The sequence below is a fragment of the Mustela putorius genome, unplaced genomic scaffold, assembly GCF_011764305.1.
Source record: "Mustela putorius furo isolate JIRA1106 unplaced genomic scaffold, ASM1176430v1.1 tig00003858_pilon_pilon_pilon, whole genome shotgun sequence".
Lineage (NCBI taxonomy): Eukaryota > Metazoa > Chordata > Mammalia > Carnivora > Mustelidae > Mustela > Mustela putorius.
The window spans coordinates 1,709,887-1,729,136 of NW_025422010.1; the positions used below are offsets into that span (position 1 = coordinate 1,709,887).

General features: G+C 51.0%; 1 protein-coding gene across 1 annotated transcript in view; it reads left to right on the top strand.

Moving 5' to 3' along the window:
• The window catches only part of BCR (BCR activator of RhoGEF and GTPase), a 121,415-nt gene that overhangs the window by 46,574 nt on the left and 55,591 nt on the right, over positions 1 to 19,250 (top strand). The window contains exon 2 of the mRNA XM_004742450.2: positions 16,097 to 16,269. Coding sequence (XP_004742507.1) covers positions 16,097 to 16,269 — 173 coding nt within the window. The remainder of the gene's footprint in view (positions 1 to 16,096; positions 16,270 to 19,250) is intronic.

Consider the following 19,250-nt stretch of genomic DNA (forward strand, 5'->3'; position numbering starts at 1 on the left):
TGAGTGCCCCAGGAAAAGCCAGGCAAGAGGTAATTGTGCAGTTTTCTGGACAGGAGCTCCAGTAACAACCACAGGAGTAGCCGAGGTTCCTGATAATTATGATGAATGATGCTTATGCTTCTGGATGCCTCCTCCCTCTGGCAGGAGAAAGGTAGCCTGCTTGTCACCCCCTCAGGGTGTGAAGGTGGAGTGTCATTATCCCCATTTCACTGGTGGGAACATGGAGAGATGAAACGAGCCTCGGAGTGGCTGCCGTAATCCTAGTTTGTTTGTTTCTTTTTTTCTGGGATGATGGAGGAAGGCCCTGGAGGTTGGATTGGGGGGGCGGGATGTGGAGTCTGGGAACAGAGGCATTGCGTTTCCTTCTCCAGATATGCAAGTCAAGGATGGTAGAGCTCCTGGCCACTTGATTCAGGGGCACAGAAGGTTTTCCAGAAAAAAAATCTGTTCTGTCCTAGACTTTGAGAACCTGCTGCCTCCTGGTCTGTTCCCTTGTTTTTGACACCAGGCACTTCTCAAGTTCTGGTGCAGAATGTAAAGTATCCCCCTTGACTCCTGCCACTCCAGCTCACCTCCGGTTCATCCCCAGGATGCCTGAAGTCAGGGATCGAGCTCGGGGCGAGGCTAAACCCTCTGAACCTCCAGGAGGAGGCCTTGGCCAGGCACACCTACCTGCCTGGCTGGATCCCTGCTTTTCAACTCAACTCATTAGCTGCAGGCCTCAAGGAATGTTGCTTCCACATCTAGACTTTTCAGGTTTTATTCTGTGAGACAAGGTATTAGCTTTCTTGTAGAGGTGTGAGGACTTGAGGCCAAGCATCTGGACAGTGCGTTACCGTGACTGTGTGTCGCCCCCATAGAGGTCTCAGAGCCCCTGACTCAGGCAGACATCTCAGATACCTTCCCCTCTTTGCATCTAGAAGCCAGCGAACCTCTCAGGAATGCCATAGATTGGGGTGACCCAGGACTAGAACAGAGAGGAGCTTCGAGACTAGCCCCCAGGACTCATCCAGAGCTATGATTCTGTAGGGCAGGAATGTGGGCAGACAGGAGGTTCCCTTGTCTGGTGGGAAGTCTGTGACTCCCAATGGAAAGGACCTGGGCCTTGGAAATCCACGAGGATGGAACAGGGCTGTGGTAACAAAACCTCACAGACCGGGAGACTTAAACAAGACATTGATTTGTTATAGTTCCAGAGGCTGGGAGGTCCCAGATGAGTGTGCTGGCCAATCAGTTCCTGGTGGAGACCTTCTTCCCGATCTGAAGACCTCTGCCTTCTTGCTGTGTCCTCACATATCAGAGGGACAGAAGAAGTTCTGATCTCTCTTCCCCTTCTTAAAAAGGACACTAATCCTGTCATGGGGGCCCTACTCTCACGACTCATAACCTCTTGCGAGGTTATGATGTTGAGATTCTCATCTCAATGAGGTTGAGATCAACCTAATTACCTCCCAAAGGCCCCACATCCAAATACCATCACATTGGAGGTTAGGGCTTCAGTAAGTGAACTCAAGGGGGACACAGACATTCAGCCTGTAACGGGCTCACAGGCATATCGTCATTCTCTCCCCAGCATGGGTCTCTGACATGTGGGTGCTGTGAGCTTATCATTTCGATACCTTCAGTTTCCTTATTTGTGTAGAAAGCCCCCTTTCAGAGGTGAATGAAGGGAGCAAACTGAGCTCCCCTTGTCAGGTCTTGAGGTCAGGAAGGAAGAAGGTGCTAGGGTTTCACTCAGGTCTTCTGCCTTTCCTGTTCTCCCCTTGAGGGAGGGGCAGTTGACAGAGTATTTGGGCAGGGGTGTCCAGAATGCTTGGCTTCTAGAATTTCTGATTTGTACAGTTGGAAGATATCCTGGTCTGTTCTTGAGTAGCACAGTCTGAGGCAAATCTGCAATAGCTTAGCTTCTGTTGGAGAGCGGCACTAGTTAAGACGAGCCCAGGAGGGCGTGAGTATTTTGGGTGGCTGCAGGGTGTGAGGCTCAGGGCTGGCCTATGAGGCACAGTGGCTGCTCTTTTCTTCTTTCTCTGCTGTCTGAGTCTGGAATGTGAAGGTGCTGTGGGTGTGCTGCTGAGCGTGGACAGCCCCCAAGTGGCTGCAGCTGGCTGGCTGGGCAGAGTCCTATTTCCATATGTGGGTGAATCATTGACCACAGAGACACTGGGAGGGAAGCGGCTTCTCAGAGCCCGTACCCGATCTCCATAATTACTGTATGTATTAGTTTCCTAGGGCTGCCTAACAAAGAACCACACACTGGTGGCTCACACAAGAGACATTTATTGCCTCACAGTTACGAGGCTGGAAGTCTGAGATTGAGGTGTTGGCAGGATTGGTTCCTTCTGAGGGCTGTAGGGAGAATCTGTCCCAGGCCTCTAGTTTGTGTTTTTTTGTTTTGTTTTGTTTTGTTTTTTTGTTTTTTTGGTTTGTAGATGACTGTCTTCATGTTAACATGACATTCTCTGTGCTGCTCTGTCTTTAAATTTCCCTCTTCTGAGGCACCTGGGTGGCACAGTTGGTTAAGCATTTGACTCTTGTGGGGCACCTGGGTGGCTCAGTGGGTTAAGCCACTGCCTTCGGCTCAGGTCATGATCTCGAGGTCCCGGGATCGAGTCCCGCATCGGGCTGTCTGCTCAGCAGGGAGCCTGCTTCCTCCTCTCTCTCTCTCTGCCTCTCTGCCTACTTGTGATCTCTGTCTGTCAAATAAATAAATAAAACCTTTAAAAAAAAAAAAAAAGCATTCGACTCTTGGCTTCAGTTCAAGTCGTGATCTTGGGGTTGTGAGATCAAACCCCACATTGGGTCTGTGCTCAGCACAGAGTCTGCTTGAGATTCTCTCTCTCCCCCTGCCCCTCCCCATTGCTTGTGCTCTCTCTAAATAAATAAATAAATAAAATCTTTTTAAAAAGTAAATAAATTTCCCTTTTCTGTAAGGACACAATTGTATTGGATTTCGGCCCAACCTAATGAACTCATCTGAACTTGGCAAAGACCGTGTCTCCAAATAAGGTCACATTGGGATGTGTTGTGGGTTGGGACTTCAATATGTAAATTTGGGTGGTGGGGAGACACAGTTCAACCCATAACACTGTGCTTCATTCTTCTTTTTAAAAAATTTCTAAACCTGGCATATCTTTAGTTTTTTAAGCATATCATTCAGTCCTGTGAGATAAATTCACATTGTCATGCAACCATCATGTCCACTTATCTCCAGAACTTTTCCTTCATCCCAAAGAGAAACTCTGCACGCTAAGCAGTAAGTCTCCCAGCTGCTGACAACCCCCATTCTATTTTCTGTTTCTATGAATGTGCCTATTCTAGGTACTTCCTATTGTCATGGATTGAATATTTGTGTCCACCCCCCTTTCATATGCTGAATCCGCAACTTGAAACATGATATTTGTAGATGGGGCCTTGGGGAGATAGTCAGATCATGAGGGCAACCCTCATAATGGGATTAGTGCCCTTATAAGAAGAGACCCAGGGAGAGCTAGCACCCTCTTTCTTTCTACCCACCCAAGACAAGGCCGTGTGAGCACACAGCAAGAATGAATGCATCTGTCTGCAAGCCAGGAAGAGAGTTTTTTTGTTTTGTTTTGTTTTGTTTTTGTTTTTGTTTTCCTGAATATAGCACTATTTATTTATTTATTTATTTTCAGCATAGCAGTATTCATTATTTTTTCACCAGTGCTCCATGCAATCCGTGCCCTCTATAATACCCACCACCTGTTACCCCAACCTCCCACCCTCCCGCCACTTCAAACCCCTCAGATTATTTTTCAGAGTCTACAGTCTCTCATGATTCACCTCCCCTTCCAATTTCCTCCAACTCCCTTCTCCTCTCCATCTCCCCATGTCCTCCATGCTATTTGTTATGCTCCACAAATAAGTGAAACCATATGATAATTGACTCTCTCTACTTGACTTATTTCACTCAGCATAATCTCTTCCAGTCCTGTCCATGTTGCTACAAATGTTGGGTATTCATCCTTTCTGATGGAGGCATAATACTCCATAGTGTATATGGACCACATCTTCCTTATCCATTCATCCACTGAAGGGCATCTTGGTTCTTTCCACAGTTTGGCGACCGTGGCCCTTGATGTTATAAACATTGGGGTACAGATGGCCCTTCTTTTTACGACATCTGTATCTTTTGAGTAAATACCCAGTAGTGCAATTGCAGGGTCATAGGGAAGTTCTATTTTTAATTTCTTGAGGAATCTCCACACTGTTCTCCAAAGAGGCTGCACCAACTTGCATTCCCACCAACAGTGGAAGAGGGTTCCCCTTTCTCCACATCCCCTCCAACACATGTTGTTTCCTCTCTTGTTAATTTTGGCCATTCTAACTGGTGTAAGGTGATATCTCAAGGTAGTTTTAATTTCAATCTCCCTGAGGGCTAGTGATGATGAACATTTTTTCATGTGTCTGATAGCCATTTGTATGTCTTCATTGGAGAAATGTCTGTTCATATAGGAAGAGAGCTCTTACCAGAACCCAGCCCTGCTGGCACCTTGATGGTCAACTTCCAGCTTCCAGAACTGTGAGAAAATAAATTTCTGTTGTTTCATAGACTCAGTCTGTGGTTTTTGGGTAAGACAGCCCCAGCAAAGTGATACATTCGTATCAATGGAATTATGAGGTGTTTGTCTTTTTGTGACTGTCTTATTTCACATGGCATAATCTCAAGGTTCACCTGTGTGGTAACATGTGGCAGGACTTCCTTCTTTTAAGGCTGTGTAGTACTCCGTTGTATGTGTACGCTGCATTTTGTTATCCATCCATCTGCCGTTGGACACTTGGGTTGCTTCTGCCTTTCTGCCATTGGGAACGATGAAGCTCTGAACAGGGGTGTACGTGTACTTCCTTTCCTAACTCCCCCCAGGCTTCCTTCAGGGAGGTCAGTGCTGAGGTGGAGGTGGGGAAAGGGCAGGTATTCCTCCTGCCCTTCATGGCCCAGCGCTGGCCTGGGCTCCATACTCTGACCCCCGGAACGGGGAAGCCCTTCCTTCCCACCGTCTTTTCCCTCTTGCTCTCCACGTTTCCTTTACAAAGTGGGAATAGAATGGGGGGAGCCACAGCCGTACAGTGACCATGTGCCTCACTTCCCGCATTGCTCCCAGACCACAGTCCTGCCCTCAGTGCTAGCCTCTCTTGAAGGGCCCTGCTCACCTCTATTGCCTTGTGCTCTCCACACCCCGTGACTCCTCTGGCCAATTGCCTGCAGCCAAGCCTTGGCTTCAGGTGCTAGAAACTCATCATCCCCTTTGTTCTTCCTCCTCTCTCCATGCGAGTCCACTCAGTCTGGGCCTGTTCGTGGCATTTGTTGTCATGATGTACCATTCTTCTGAAACCAGGCCCTCGACCCATTTGCCTGGAGTGACCATTACAGAAGCCTCCAGCTGGGTCCCACCTGCCATGCCATACACAGATAGTGCTGCCAGAGTGTCCCTGCCCGTATTCCCTGGGTCCCTCTCTTGGTCCAGACCTCTGTGACCCTTGATACCTCCTCTAAATCATTTCCCAGGTCCTTGGTCCAAAGTCCAAGGCTCTTTCCAGCTTTACTTCTTCCTGGCCCTCCCGCCTCATTCCCAGCCTTTCCCAGGCCTTCCTCATCCCCCCCCCCCCCCGCACACCCTCCCACCCACCGTATGGGGTACCTCTGCAGCCCCTCTGCTGGTTGAAGGCCCAGTAGTTCTTCCATCCCACACAGACCTCACCTCTGTGAAGCCCTTCGGGCCCTCTCCCCGAGCTGGCCGCCTCTTACCCCATGGCATCACTTTCAGGCCATGGGCTGTGCCTCTGTTGGTCTCCTGGGGCTGCCATCACAAATGACCATAGGTTCAATGGCTTAAAACAACAATGCGTGTTCTTCCACAGTTCTGGAGGCAGAAGTCCAAATCAAGGTGTGTTGCAGGGCCCTACTCTCTCTGGAGGCTCTAGGGGAGAATGCTTTGTCACCATTTCCAGTTCCTGGTGGCCCGGTGCATTCCTTGGCTTATGACCGTGTCATTTCAATCTCTGCCTCCAGCTTCACATAGCCTTCTCCTCTCCTGTCTCTCTCCTCTCCTGTCTCTCATAAGAACACTTGGCTTTAGGGTTAGGGTCCATTGGATAATCCTGGGTGATCTCTCAGAGTCCTGAATTTAATTATATCTGTAAGGACTCTCTTACCAAGATAAGTTCCCTTCGTGCATTCCAGGTGTTACAGTGTGGATGTATTTTTTTGGGGGGGGGGCCATTCAACCCACTGCTGTGTCCTTCCCACCTTCATGTTCTGTGGGGAGCCACTGTCTGCCTCTCTGACCTCAGTAGGTCTTGGAGTGGTTACTTCCTTGGGGAGATGGTCTCTGCTGTCCCACCTGAGGGTCTGAGTGCCCCCCCCCATAGGTGGCTTTGCCATAATACATGTCATGTCACTCCTAGGATTCTGCTGGCTCCCCAGGGGCTGGAGCTGGGGCTGTGGCATCTGCTGTTATGTACCCAGCACAGCGCCCAACAAGAAATAGAGGTGTCCTGCATCTTGGCTGAATGTCCAGGACTCGCTAAATATATGAGCTTGATTGTCTGAGGCCAAACTGCCTCCAAGAAATCTTTCTGAATCTTGTCAGAGAATCATGGTAGTGCTGGAGAAGAATAATCACATCATCAATGGCCAAGGGTTGCAGCTTCCCAGCAGGTGTCCCATCCTCCGCCTGCCCCACCCTGGTGATTCCAGCCCCAGAACAGAAGTGATCTTTCCCTCCTTGAGGATTAGGTGGGTCCTTGGAGACAGAAGAAAATCTTTTAACAGCTCTCTCGGGGCTAACTGGGGAGTCCTTGTCTACCCACACTGGGGACATTCAGTCTTTATTGCTAAAAGTCACCCGCAGCGTTGACCTTGTGGTGATTCAGTCTCCAGCCAGCTGGAACCCAAGCCCCTAGTGGAAGAGTCATAAGAGCTATTCTATTAGTAGGCCTATCTCTTCCACAAGGGCTCAGCCTTGTTCAGGGCATCTCAAGCTGCCTGTTGCTGAGGCATTGGTCCATGTGCAGGGCAGGCTCAGGCCCTTCCTGACAGGCATTTTCTGGTCTGTTGGGGAGACTTGACTAGCCCCAGGGCCTTCTGTGTGCCCCAGGCTGGTCTGGACCGTGACCTTCCACTACCCAGGCAGCTGGGGCTTTCCATGCTAGCTTGGTGATGTCATTGTTGGGGTGGCAGCATAAAGGACGAGAGCCCCCGGGATCCTAGAGTGCCCCTCCTTCTCCCACAGAAGCAGAGGCTCTGACAGGTGGGCTATCGCCAGGGTATGGTGGCCAGCTAGATGGGGGACATCTTGTTTGTACAGAATTTTGGTTCCCCCTCCGTCTAGATGCAAGAAGGAACAGCTGCCTGCTGAGGATAGAGCAGAAAACAGAAACACCACCCAAACCAACCGCATAGCTTAGAAAGTAATGCAGCCTGTGACTGCCTGCGGGTTGCCTGGGGTTATGGAGCCAGGCAGTACTGACGTCTGTCCGGAATGATGTTCTTGGTCTTCAGGAAACAGCTGGATAGTGTTCCGGGTTCCCTGTTTTAACAGAGGAAAACAGATCTTTTTTTTTTTTTTTTTTCCTCTCTTTTTCTTTTTGAGGTGGAATGACAGAACATAAAATGAAACATTTCAAAGCAAACAGCTCCCCATTAAGTATTCTCAGTGTTATGTGACCACAATTACTGGTCAGTTCCCAGACACCCTTATTAGCTCAGAAGGGAACCCCGTACTCATGAGGCATCTGCTTGGTGTCTACTCTGGAAATTTGGTAGAAACAGAATCAGGTAATCTCTGGTCTTTCAGGATGGCCTTCTTCACTCAGTGTCACACCTTCGAGGTTCACCCATGTTCTTGTCTCTATCGGTACTTCATTCATTTGAAGACTGAATGATCCCGTTGTAGAGATACACGACAATTTATTTATCTGTGCGCCAGCTGATGGACAGATATTTGGGTGGTTTTACTTTTTGGCTGTTAGTGAATAATGCTGCTTGAACATGGCCTGAGTTATCCCAGTACAGGCTTTGCTTGGAACCCCTGTTCTCACTCCTATCGGTTGTAGGCCTCAGAGAGGAATCTCTGTGTCCTGTGCTTACCAGGCTCAGCCCTTTAGGAACTTGTTCAGAAGGTGACCCAATAGGCAGGTCACACAGATGGAGCCAGGCGTAGTCAGGCTTCACCTGTTCTTATCTCAGAGAGGCCTTTTCTTGTCTGAAAAATGAGCATCTGGAAGCTCCTGGTCACCAAGGGGTCAAGGTGGATTCAAGGACATCAGCGCTGGGCCTCGCCTAGAGGAAATGCCCAGCAAAAGCGTAGCAGGTCATTTGCGAAAACACTGACTTGCTCTGGCACTTGTGAGGCTTTTCTGCTCTTTGGGAAACTCGCTCCCTGGAAGCACCACAGATATTCTCCGACTGCGCCTGGGGTTCTGCCACATAATAAAGAAGCCAGCAGAGCCCCACGCGGCCCATCCTGCAGGTAGAATCTGCTCCCAGTGCACAAGTTGGTGGGAAGAAGGCTCAAGGCCATGCATGAACGTGGCATCCAAAGCCAACTCAGCTTGGACCTATAGAACCTGTGTGCTCTTCAGTGAGATCTGGCTCTTTCTATCCCAGCCAGGGTTTTCTGAGCCTCTCTGGGAGGCACAATGCCCAGCTGGCAGGACCCGCCCCTCTTACCCCTCACGGATGTGAGCTGCCATCTGGAAATTACCAGCCCCATGGCACTTTCAGCACAGTGCTGGATGCTTACAACCCAGGAGAGGTGCAGGGCCTGGGGGAGGGGGGCGGGAGTGGGGAGAGCAGGGCATCTACAGATACGATGAGGTGGAGGGCTCAGTGCCTGCCTCTGCAAAAACCTGTCCACAGCAGCTGGCAAGCCACCAGAAGGAAGATGGTGTCTGAGCCTCTTTTACCTCAGTAAATAAGTATGACCTAGCCCTTTGCTGACAGTGTAGACAGGCATAGGAGACCACCCTGCCTCAGTCTTAATGCGTGATTGAGTTCCTCCCACCCATACCCAAGTTCCCAGGGTCCCTTCTTATCTCTCCACCCTGGGATGTGTTTATCAGGATCCCTCTCCTGGCCCTTTCCAGCTGTTTCTGTGTCTGTTCTGGGTTGGGAGGGCTGAGAATATGATCTTTGTTCCTTCTGAGGATTTGCTCCAGGCTCTCATCTCGGGGTGCATTGGTCAGAGGGTGGAACAAGAGCTGGGATCCGGGCCCCGCACCTGTGGCAGCAGCAAGGCTACAGAAGCAAGATCTGAGGACCCTCCAGGTACATTGGGTCCAGCAGGGCCTCCTCTGCTTGGCAACAGCCAGGAGACCTGTGGCCGGGGATCTGAGATTGGTTCTACACATTTCCCAGGAACCCTGTGGCAGAGACCCCAGCAGGGCCTGGCAGAGGCCTTGTTGTGTGATGCATGCTCCTGGCTCACAGATAGGAAAATGGGGAAGGAGTGTTAAAGTTACTGGAGCTGTTTGATCCAGGGCTGGGCTAAGGGAAAGATAGGCTATGGGGAGCAGCTGGGGACCCAGGACCGAAGAGGAGCTAAGAGCATTTGGGGCTTGGAGGGCAGATACACTGTGGCCCTCTGAGGGTGGGGAGGACAGCCCCTACAGGGCTGTGGACACATGTGGTGCTGTGCTCCTGAGGAGTCCTGCTCCAGCCCCAGGTGTGACCTGTGATTACCAGAGTCTTCCAGGCTGGCAGGGATCTCATCCAGTCTGGGTCAGGAAGATGTGGGTGGACAGGGAAGTGGCCTAGAAAAGGTGATGTGTAAACTCTGAGAGCAGAGGGATAGCTGCTGGGGACAGTGGCTCCACCGGTTTGACTGGTTGGTAGTGTGACAGACACCTGGACTCCTTTGATGGTTATACATACTGAGCAGGAGCAAGGCCTTCCTTTCTTGTCCTTGGTTGTTTTTTTTTTTTTTTTTTTTTCTTGTTTAAGATTTTTATTTGACAGAGACATAGCGAGAGAGGCAACAGAAGCAGGGGGAGTGGGAGAGGGAGAAGCAGGCTTCCCTTGGAGCAGGGAGCCCGACACGGGGGCTCGATCCCAGGACCCTGGGATCATGACCTGAGCCAAAGGCAGATGCTTAATGACTGAGCCACCCAGGTGCCCCTCTTGTCCTTCATTATTAAACACATACACATGGAAGACTATAGTGGAGCCTGGGGACCCGCCACCCAGCCTGCTCTCATCAACTCAGGGAACACACTGCTTGCAAGTTTTGATTCTGTGTGTGTTTTAGATGTGGTTCCAGGGGGCTGTTGGTGATGAAAGGGAGGAAGGGAAGCTCCCCTGGGCCCTCTCAGCTCAGCTACCCAAGCGTTGCCGCTGTCTGGGAGGGACCTTCGGGTTGTGTGCGTGTGCTTTTTACTTGTTACATAACATAAAATAGACCGTTTTAATCACTTGCAAGCATGTAGTTCAGTGGCCTTAAGCACATTCACGCTATTGTGCGGCCATCAGCACCATCGCTCACCTTTTTCCTCTTCCCAGACTGAGATGCTGTACCCACAAAACAGTAACTCCCCAGTCCCTCCACCCCCAGCCCCCGGCAGCCACCATTCTACTGTCCCCATGAATCAACTATTCCAGGTCCTACCTATAAGTGGACTCACACAGGCAATTTGTCATTTCGGGACATGCTTATTTCCCTTCAGTTAGTGTCCTCAAGGCTTGTCCATGTTGTGGCCTGGGTCAGAATTGCATTACTTTTATTTATTTTTTATTTTTTATTTATTTATTTTTTTTTTTAAAGATTATTTATTTATTTATTTGAAAGACAGAGATCACAAGTAGGCAGAGAGACAGGCAGAGGGAGAGGAAGGGAAGCAGGCTCCCTGCTGAGCAGAGAGCCCGATGCGGGACTCGATCCCAGGACCCTGGGATCATGACCTGAGCCGAAGGCAGAGGCTTTAACCCACTGAGCCACCCAGGCGCCCCAAATTGCCTTACTTTTAAAGGCTGAGTAATAACCCACTGTGTATCCATCCCACATTTTGCTTATCTGTTCATCCCTCAGTGAACACTTGAGTTGCTTCCACAGTTTGGCTATTGTGAATGATGTTGCTAGGAATATGGGTGTGCATATACTGTTTGAATTCCTGCTCTCAGTTCTTTTAAGCATATGGAATTATGCTTAAAATTCCAGACATGGAATTACTTGATCATACAGTAATGCTGCATTTAATTGTTTAAGGAGATTTTAAAAAAATATATTTACTTACTTGAGAAGGAGAATGCAAATGTCTGAGCATGAGCTAGCAGAGGGGCAAAGGTGGGGAGGGAGAAGCAGGCTCCTCACTGAGCAAGGAGCCCACTGCGAGACTCCACGTGGAATCATGATCTGAGCCGAAGGCAGATGCCCAACAAACTGAACCACCCAGGCACCTGAGGAAAAAAATTTTTTTTTAATGTTTTATTTATTTTACAAGTAGGCAGAGAGGCAGGCAGGGAGAGAGAGAGAGGAGGAAGCAGCCTCCCTGCTGAGCAGAGAGCCCGATGCGGGACTCGATCCCAGGACCCTGAGATCATGACCTGAGCCTAAGGCAGAGGCTTTAACCCACTGAGCCACCCAGGCGCCCCAGGAATTTTTTTTTTTTTTAACCAGTGTTGTCCTTGAGGTGTGAGAAGGGGATGTGGTCTGGGCTGACTGGGACTTATTCCTCCCACTTGGCAGGGGTGGGGTGGCTGTCTTTTTTCCTCGCATCAAAGACTAGATTTTAGATTTGCAGAGTGCTGGGATTGTGGCTGCTAAGCCGACTGGCCTGGAGAGGAGGAGGTTTTGGATTTCACTGTGCATGTCCCTTTTCCACCCTAAGCCAGCCGCTGTCTGCCAGCTCTGAACGGGCCTCTCTCCCTGCCCCCACCCTGCCCTCCTCCCTGCTGGTTAGCTGCTCCAGAGATCAGCCTCATTTCCTGAGCCTCTTGTAGCTGTCGGATCGCAGGCCCTCCCCCGCTGAAACCAGTATTTGCCTTCAGCTTTGGGTAGAACAAGGCTTACCTCAGCCATCAGGTGCCCAGTCCTTCAAGGTAATGAGACCCCGAGAGGTTTTCCCAGTAGATATTCCTGGTAGAAGAGGGGAGAGCAAAGCCCCTGCTCCCACTTTGCTCTAGTTCTTGGGAAATGGCAGTTCCCAGAGCCCACGCCCCCCCAGGAATATACTTCATTCTAGGAGGGAGTGAAAAACTGTGGTGTGAGAGGAAGACTGGTCCCTGCTGCACTTAGGATGAGGGATGAGGAAAGGGGGGTTTTCCTCTTTGCCTGTCACATTGACATTGAAGCAGGCTGGGGGTTCTGGATTAGCTGGGACAGTGGGCTGAAGCATCCCATGGAATGTACCCAGCAGTGACCGCTGTCTGGACTCCAGACTTAAAGCGTTAGTTCCTCGGACATCAGTTTGTGGAGATGCATCAGAGTGGGAAGCACCTGGGTATTGAATTGCCCTGATCCTAATAATTACCCTGTTGAGTCGGCTGTGGAACCTGGTTTCCCTGTCTCACCTGGTGGAGGTGAGGTATCCACATCATAGTCAGTGGCCCCACACAACCCAGGCCTTTGGGCAAACCTTCACCAGGCACTTGGTTTTACGTGGGGTTTTAATCAGGTTGTTGCTAAACTAGCCCTTTGTTTTGCACATGTGGACTCTTGGGAGTATTTAGAGGGAGCCCTGGGCCCCCCCATATCTGACCCTCAAGTTCTTACTTGGGTCTGACCCTCAGGTTCTTACTTGGGGCATCACTTGGTGTTAATGTGACCTGGGGCGCGAGTGCAGTGTGGTCATAAGCCAGGACATCAGATGGTGATGCTCAGAATAAGGGTCTTCTTCCAGGTGATGAATATGTTGATTTCTTAAAGCATTGTTATTTCAAAAAAAAAAAAATAGTTTAAAGTTTCTTAGAAAAGCTATGTGGACAGTGAAAATTCTGAGCTAATATAAAATCCAAGTCCAGAGGAGGAGCTGGGAGCAGAGGAAGGATGCTGTTGAAGAAGGTAAGGTCAGGGCGCCTGGGTGGCTCAGTGGGTTAAGCCGCTGCCTTCAGCTCAGGTCATGATCTCAGGGTCCTGGGATTGAGTCCCACATCGGGCTCTCTGCTCGGCAGGGAGCCTGCTTCCCTCTCTCTCTCTGCCTGCCTCTCTGTCTACTTGTGATTTCTGTCAAATAAATAAAATCTTTAAAAAAAAAAAAAGGTGAGGTCAGGAGATAGGCAGGGCATGGCTAGATGATCTGCACAGTGACCTAATGTTTTATTTTTTTTAAGATTTTATTTGTTTATTTGACACAGAGAGAGAGATCACAAGTAGGCAGAGAAAGAGGATGTAGCAGGCTCTCTGCTGAGCAGAGAGCCCGATGTGGGGCTCAATCCCAGGACCCTGAGATTTATGATCTGAGCTGAAAGCAGAAGTTTAACCCTCTAAGCCACTCAGGTGCCCCAGGACCTAATGTTTTAGAGCAGAGCTGGCCTCCACCCATCTAGTTTAGTCCATATGCCCGATTATAAAGTCAGGAAAACGGAGACACGGACAGCTTCAGGGACCTGCACTAATACTCACAATTTGGTAGCAACCTGGACAGGACCAGAGCCTCCCTTCTGGGAAACGCACACCACAGCTCACAGAATTAGTCTACCTGCCCCCACCCCAACCTTGAGGATGTGTCCTGGGTTGCAGGACTAAGAGTAAAGACCCCTGCGGCCCAGGGGGTCACTCAGGACACCTGTGAGGAAGGCGTCTGACAGCCAGAGTCTTCTGTCCAGGACCTGGACAGCCTTGGGAAGCAGCTTCCATGAAGGGCAAGGTTTCAGTAGGGGCTGCTATGATACAAGGTTTGTATCATGGATGTTGAGAGGACAGGAAGTCCTCTGTGTTCATTTTAGTTAAAGAAATCTGTGATTCCTCCAAAAGGAAGTAGAAGCTGAAGTCAAATCTGTTTTGGGGGTGGGGTGTGACGCTAGGGTTCTGTATGAACAGATTTGTGCTTTTTAATACATTTGAACCCTTCCCTTCTGTCCTCAGGGATGCTGGGCAAGAGCTAGTTAAGTGCCTTTATAGATGCTTAGGAGGAGAAGACAGAACCTGGCTTTGGCCTCTGACTGTCCTGGTAGGACAGTACAAACCCCAGCAGAGTAACATGTGGTGATCGTATCAGGAGCCCATGAGGTAGCCTAGGGATTAGGGAGACCAGGGGATATTAGTATAGCTTATTAGGGGACATGGTAGGAGCCCACCCAGCTCTGAGGGTCCCCCAGCCTATCTGCTAGCCTGTGCTGGGGCCTTCTATGGACACATACAGCAGCAGAGCTCAGCCCGACCTCTGCGATCTGCACCTGTACGGAGACAGCAGGGGCACAGCAGGGTTGACAGGACAGCAGGGTGCCGGATGCTATCTCTTGCTGGTGCAGCAGTCTTAGCGCTGCTTCCTGCGGGAACGCCAGGAAGCCTTTGCAGCCACCAGGGCCCAGACCTCCCTGAGTATCTGATTCCATGGGTCTCTCTTGTTTTTGAAGCTCCCCAGATAGTACGAATGTATAGCCAGAGCTAAGGACACCTGTGAGAGGGCATGTGACCTGCTGGGCCCCAGACAGAGAGGATGTGGGAGACGCAGAGGGGAGGCAGCTGGGATGTAGGTAGATGAGTCGAGCCGGGCACTGGCAGCCCTTAGAGCCGGGGGTGGTGAGCACCTGGTCACTCCAGCCACAGCACCTCTTGGCTGCCACATGGAAAGAACTGGAAACAGTCCCCCTCTAGAGTTGCCTAGGAGGTCTCTGCTGCCTGGCCTAGGTGGTATGGTGACACCAGCGCCTGGAGCTTGAGCCCCAGACTAGGTATGCTTCGTGGTGGAAGTTGTTAGAAACTCGTAAGTAAACAGTGCAGAAGCCACCTGTGGTGGTGAATTTTGGACAGGACTGGTTGCCGGTGAGTCGTGGTAAAGGTGATGTAACCCAACCAAGATGACCTCACGGAAGTCCCATTGGCTATGAAGGCACCCTTTAGAAAGAGTTAAGAAGTGACTGTCACATCAGGCTTGGAGCAAACTGGGCCCTTGTGGGTTAATGTCTTGGTGAGGATTCACTGATTTAGAACAGTTTTGAAAACAGAGCTACAGAAAGGCAGGTGAGGACACCCAGGTGGCTCAGTCATCAAGCATCTACCTTTGGCTCAGGTCATGATGCCAGCATCCTGAGATCGATCTCCCGCATCAGGCTCCCTGCTCAGTCGGGAGCCTGCTTCTCCCTCTCCCTCTGCTACTCGTGCTCTCTCACTCTCTATCTCAAATAAATAAAGAAAAAATCTTTAAAAAAAAAAGAAAAGAAAGGCAGGTGAAGGGGTGGTATGGACTTTGTGATTTAACTGGGGAGGAAGGGACAATTGTCTTCAGTTGCCTTTAGGATTGGAGGTGTTCTGTATAACCAGAGAGCCCCACAAAGCAGGGAGCCGGCCATAGGGTAGGCCACTCTGTCCTCACAGGGATGCTCAGATCGGGGTAAAGGTGGTCTGGGGTTCTGCCAGACCAGATGGGAAGTGGGATGAGAGTCAGCCAAGGGAGCAGGGTGGAGTGAGGGGAAGGGGCTACAGTGCCCTTTCCCTGGGTCTGGCCTGGCAGGCCTGGAGCACTGCTCACGGTGGCCAGGGCTTGCACCTGGATCATCATGATCTGTGCTCCTCGCCCCATCAGATCCCCTTGGACAGGTGCACAAGGACCACCCCTAGCAAGATGTTCGCTAGCATTGGGGGTCCATCTTTCTGTAGCAGCTCAGACCCATCTCCAGGACAAGCACAGATGTGTCCCAGACAGTGTCCCTGCAAGCCCGGTCTCATTTTCCGGGGAGCATGCCACTTTTTTGGCCCCACCTTGCCATGTGGTCTTTGCTCAGCTGGTTGTGAAGTTGAGGTCAGCCTACCTAAGATCCTTGTTCAACACCTTTGGGTGACAGACATCATCAGCCGATTGCCTGCTGGAACAGGAGGGGTGTGCCCCCCCTCCCCCACTGCCCTGGCAGCTGGCCCTCCAGCCCCTGACCTTCTGGCTGGCTTTCTCTGTCTCTAACACAGCTGCTTCTCTACACACACAGATACATCGTTTGGAACACCTCCTGGGTATGGCTGTGCTGCAGACCGGGCCGAGGAACAGCGTCGGCACCAGGACGGGCTGCCCTACATCGATGACTCACCCTCCTCATCACCCCACCTTGGCAGTAAGGGCAGGGGCGCACTGGCCTCGGGAACCTTGGAGTCCACCAAAGTGGTGAGTCCCAAGGTGGTAGGGCCAGGTGTGAAATGGGGCTTGGGCTTGGCTCCGGACTGCTGTCCAATTGGTGAAGGCGCCCTGGAGTGCATCTACTCTCTCGGGGGTAAGTAGCCAGTAGGTGATACCAGGAGCAACCAGTGGTTGAAGTTACTAAAAACCCCTTCTTCATTCCCCCATCTGGTGTACCTGTAGTTCTGGAGATAGCCTCCCGGGGACTTTGAGCAGGGAAATGATGGAACAGTCTGCTGAGCTGGAAGAGGCAGGCAGCACGTGCTAAGGCTGAGGACGCCACCACCATCCTACTGGCAGGATGTGGTGGCAGCCCCAGCCATGGCGCCGAGGGGCGGACAGGGGCAATGTCTGGGCCCTTCCCTGTGCCACACGCAATGCCCTTGCTCCTTTTTACCGAAAGGGCTGCTGTTAATGACTCTGTCCATTTGGCCAGGGTCTTTCCCTTGAGGTTTCATTGTCATTAACAATCCTGTAGTCCCCTTCACTTTGGAACATGACAGATAACTTCTCTCTTTGGTTTGTGTCTGGTGATGTTCCCTCCAGGTTTAAAAATGAGAGGGATCTGCTTTTCTCCATTGTTGGTAGAAAGTGCTAGAAGTGTATCTTTTCGCTGCGGCTGGTTCTCTGCTGGGCTGGTGCCTTCGCAGTGGGATTGCTTCTTCCTTATGCTCTTGTGATTTCTAAAGACCCTGGCACTGGGCAGGCTGCTTGTCCTGAACTGTGAGGTTGGGAGGGGAAACCCGTGCATAACACACACACACACCTGTCTTGTGCAACTTTTTTGTCGTTGTTTTTAGGATTTTATTTATTTATTTGAGAGCAAGAGAGAGACAGAGAGTACAGGTGGTGGGAGGAGCAGAGGGAGAGAGAGAACAGACTCCCTGCTGGGTGGGGAGCCTGATCCCGGGACCCTGAGATCATGTCCTAAGCCCAAGGCAGATGCTTAACCGACTGAGTCACCCAGGCATCCCCATTGTGCAGCTTTTTATCCAACATCTGGTTTTGCTGTTTTACAGATTAGGAAACTGAGGTTCAGAGAGGCGAAGTTACTTGCTCAGAGTCACACAGCTACCAGCTTCGAAGCCTTCCTGAGTTCCTCAGATGACACTCGTGTAACCACCTTGCCTTTGTCAGTGCACTCCCTTGCTTCCTGCTTCACAAGCATGAGCTGGTACAGATGGGGATCTTTCTGGTCCTGAATAAGTAGGCTGAGTCCTGAACTTGGGATGAGGCTGCTCCAGGAGGCTGATCTGCCCTCCCTGTGCCCCAGACCCCATGCAGCTTGGCTGCCCTCCCCCACCAGGCTCCTGCTCTCAGACCTCATCTACACTGACTTAGAGTTCCGCCCTCACCTTTTAGCCACAGTTCAGGGGCTTATCTGCGGTGGAGCCTATCCAGATCCCGTGCCTTCTGCCTCTTTGGGCGCCCCCATGGGAGCCCATAGACGTGTCTCACATCTGTGCCTCCCAGCAACAGCACACAAGAGTTGTGGTTTCTTGACGTCCTTGCCAGTACTTGTTTTCTGTTTTTTTGATAGTGGTTATCCTAATGGGTGTGAGGTGATAAGATGGAAATTTAATTGAAAAAGGGCTATGTAGCCTTGTTCAAGAAGCCCTCTGGTTAGGTGCTTGGAGGCACTTTCCACTGCCCTGGAGATAGACATGGTTTTGACTTCCTGGTTTCCTTGCCCGTGTAGTAGTACCCGGACAATATGACTTTCTTCTTTCATTTTTTATTTTTGGTTCAAAGAAGACAGCTGTCACTTTCTAGCGCCCACAGCCAGCATGCTAGTCTTGAGACCCCAGGTTCCCTGTCCCAACCAGCTGGGTTCAGGAAATCCCTGCTCAACTTTCCCTACCTTCCCAGGGGGTGCTCCTCTCCCTCTGCTGAGCTTGAGCTCAGTCCCAGGAGTTCTCTGTGAACTCCTGGATGGCAGGTCTGTTCTATGAACGCCTGCCCCCAGGGGAAGGTAGGGAGTCAGCAGAGGCCAGGAGCCACCTTGCCTGGGGTGCTGTGGGAAGGACCCAGGCCACATTGGGTGGGTACTGGTGACCAAGGTTACCTATGACTTTCTCCAGCCCTGGGCTTTCCGAGGTACCTCCCCATCTTGACCAAGCTATTTCTTCCTTGAGTGATCACTGTGTGATCCCAGATGGGGACAGAAGCTGCAAGAGCCGTGAGGTACACATCCACCATTTCTTCATGGCCAGGTGGGGCTATGTGTTAGCAAGCCCCTTGGGGTTGCTAGGAAGAAGAGCAGTAGGCCATTTTGATGACCACTGCTTCTCTCCCCTAGGAGGGCAAAGCTGGCATTCCTGACCTGAGGCACTGTCATGGACACTCCTGGAAGCTATGCACAGAGCTGTGGGCTAGCAAGTAACCTTCCTTGAGCAGTGTCCGGGAGAGGGGTGAGGGTCTGGCATCGTCCCCAGCTGCCGTCCTGTGGCCTGAGGAAGCAAGGCCCGTGGTTTGCCACGTCAGCACAGTCAGTCCTTCCTGGGGTCCTCGAGAGTCCCGATATCAGAGAGGGGAGCCGACATTGTCCAGCAGCCCCTGCCCACTGGGCTCTGGGACACACTGTGCGACTCTGCTCCCACAATGACCTGCCAGGTCCTATCCGCAGGGTAGAAGCACTAGACCTCAGCACGAAGGGGCTGATAGCACCTCAGCCCACACTTCTCATGTTCAGGGATACTTCAGGGAGTGGTGAAGCTGCACAGGCCACCAGCCAGGGGCTTCTCTTGGGCGTATTGGGGCTGAGAAAGCAGATACACACTTGTGTACTGTTGCTTTGCAGAAGTGGCCATGCCCATGGACCCTTTGAGGGTTTTGTTTTTGGCTGGGGGTGGGGGGTGGAGGGGCGTTGATTTTTTTTTTTTAGAAGGAAGCCAAAGTAAACACACATGTTCAATCAGTCACTCCTACTCAGAAGTCAAATTTGCATTTTTTATAAAGAAGTAAATGCT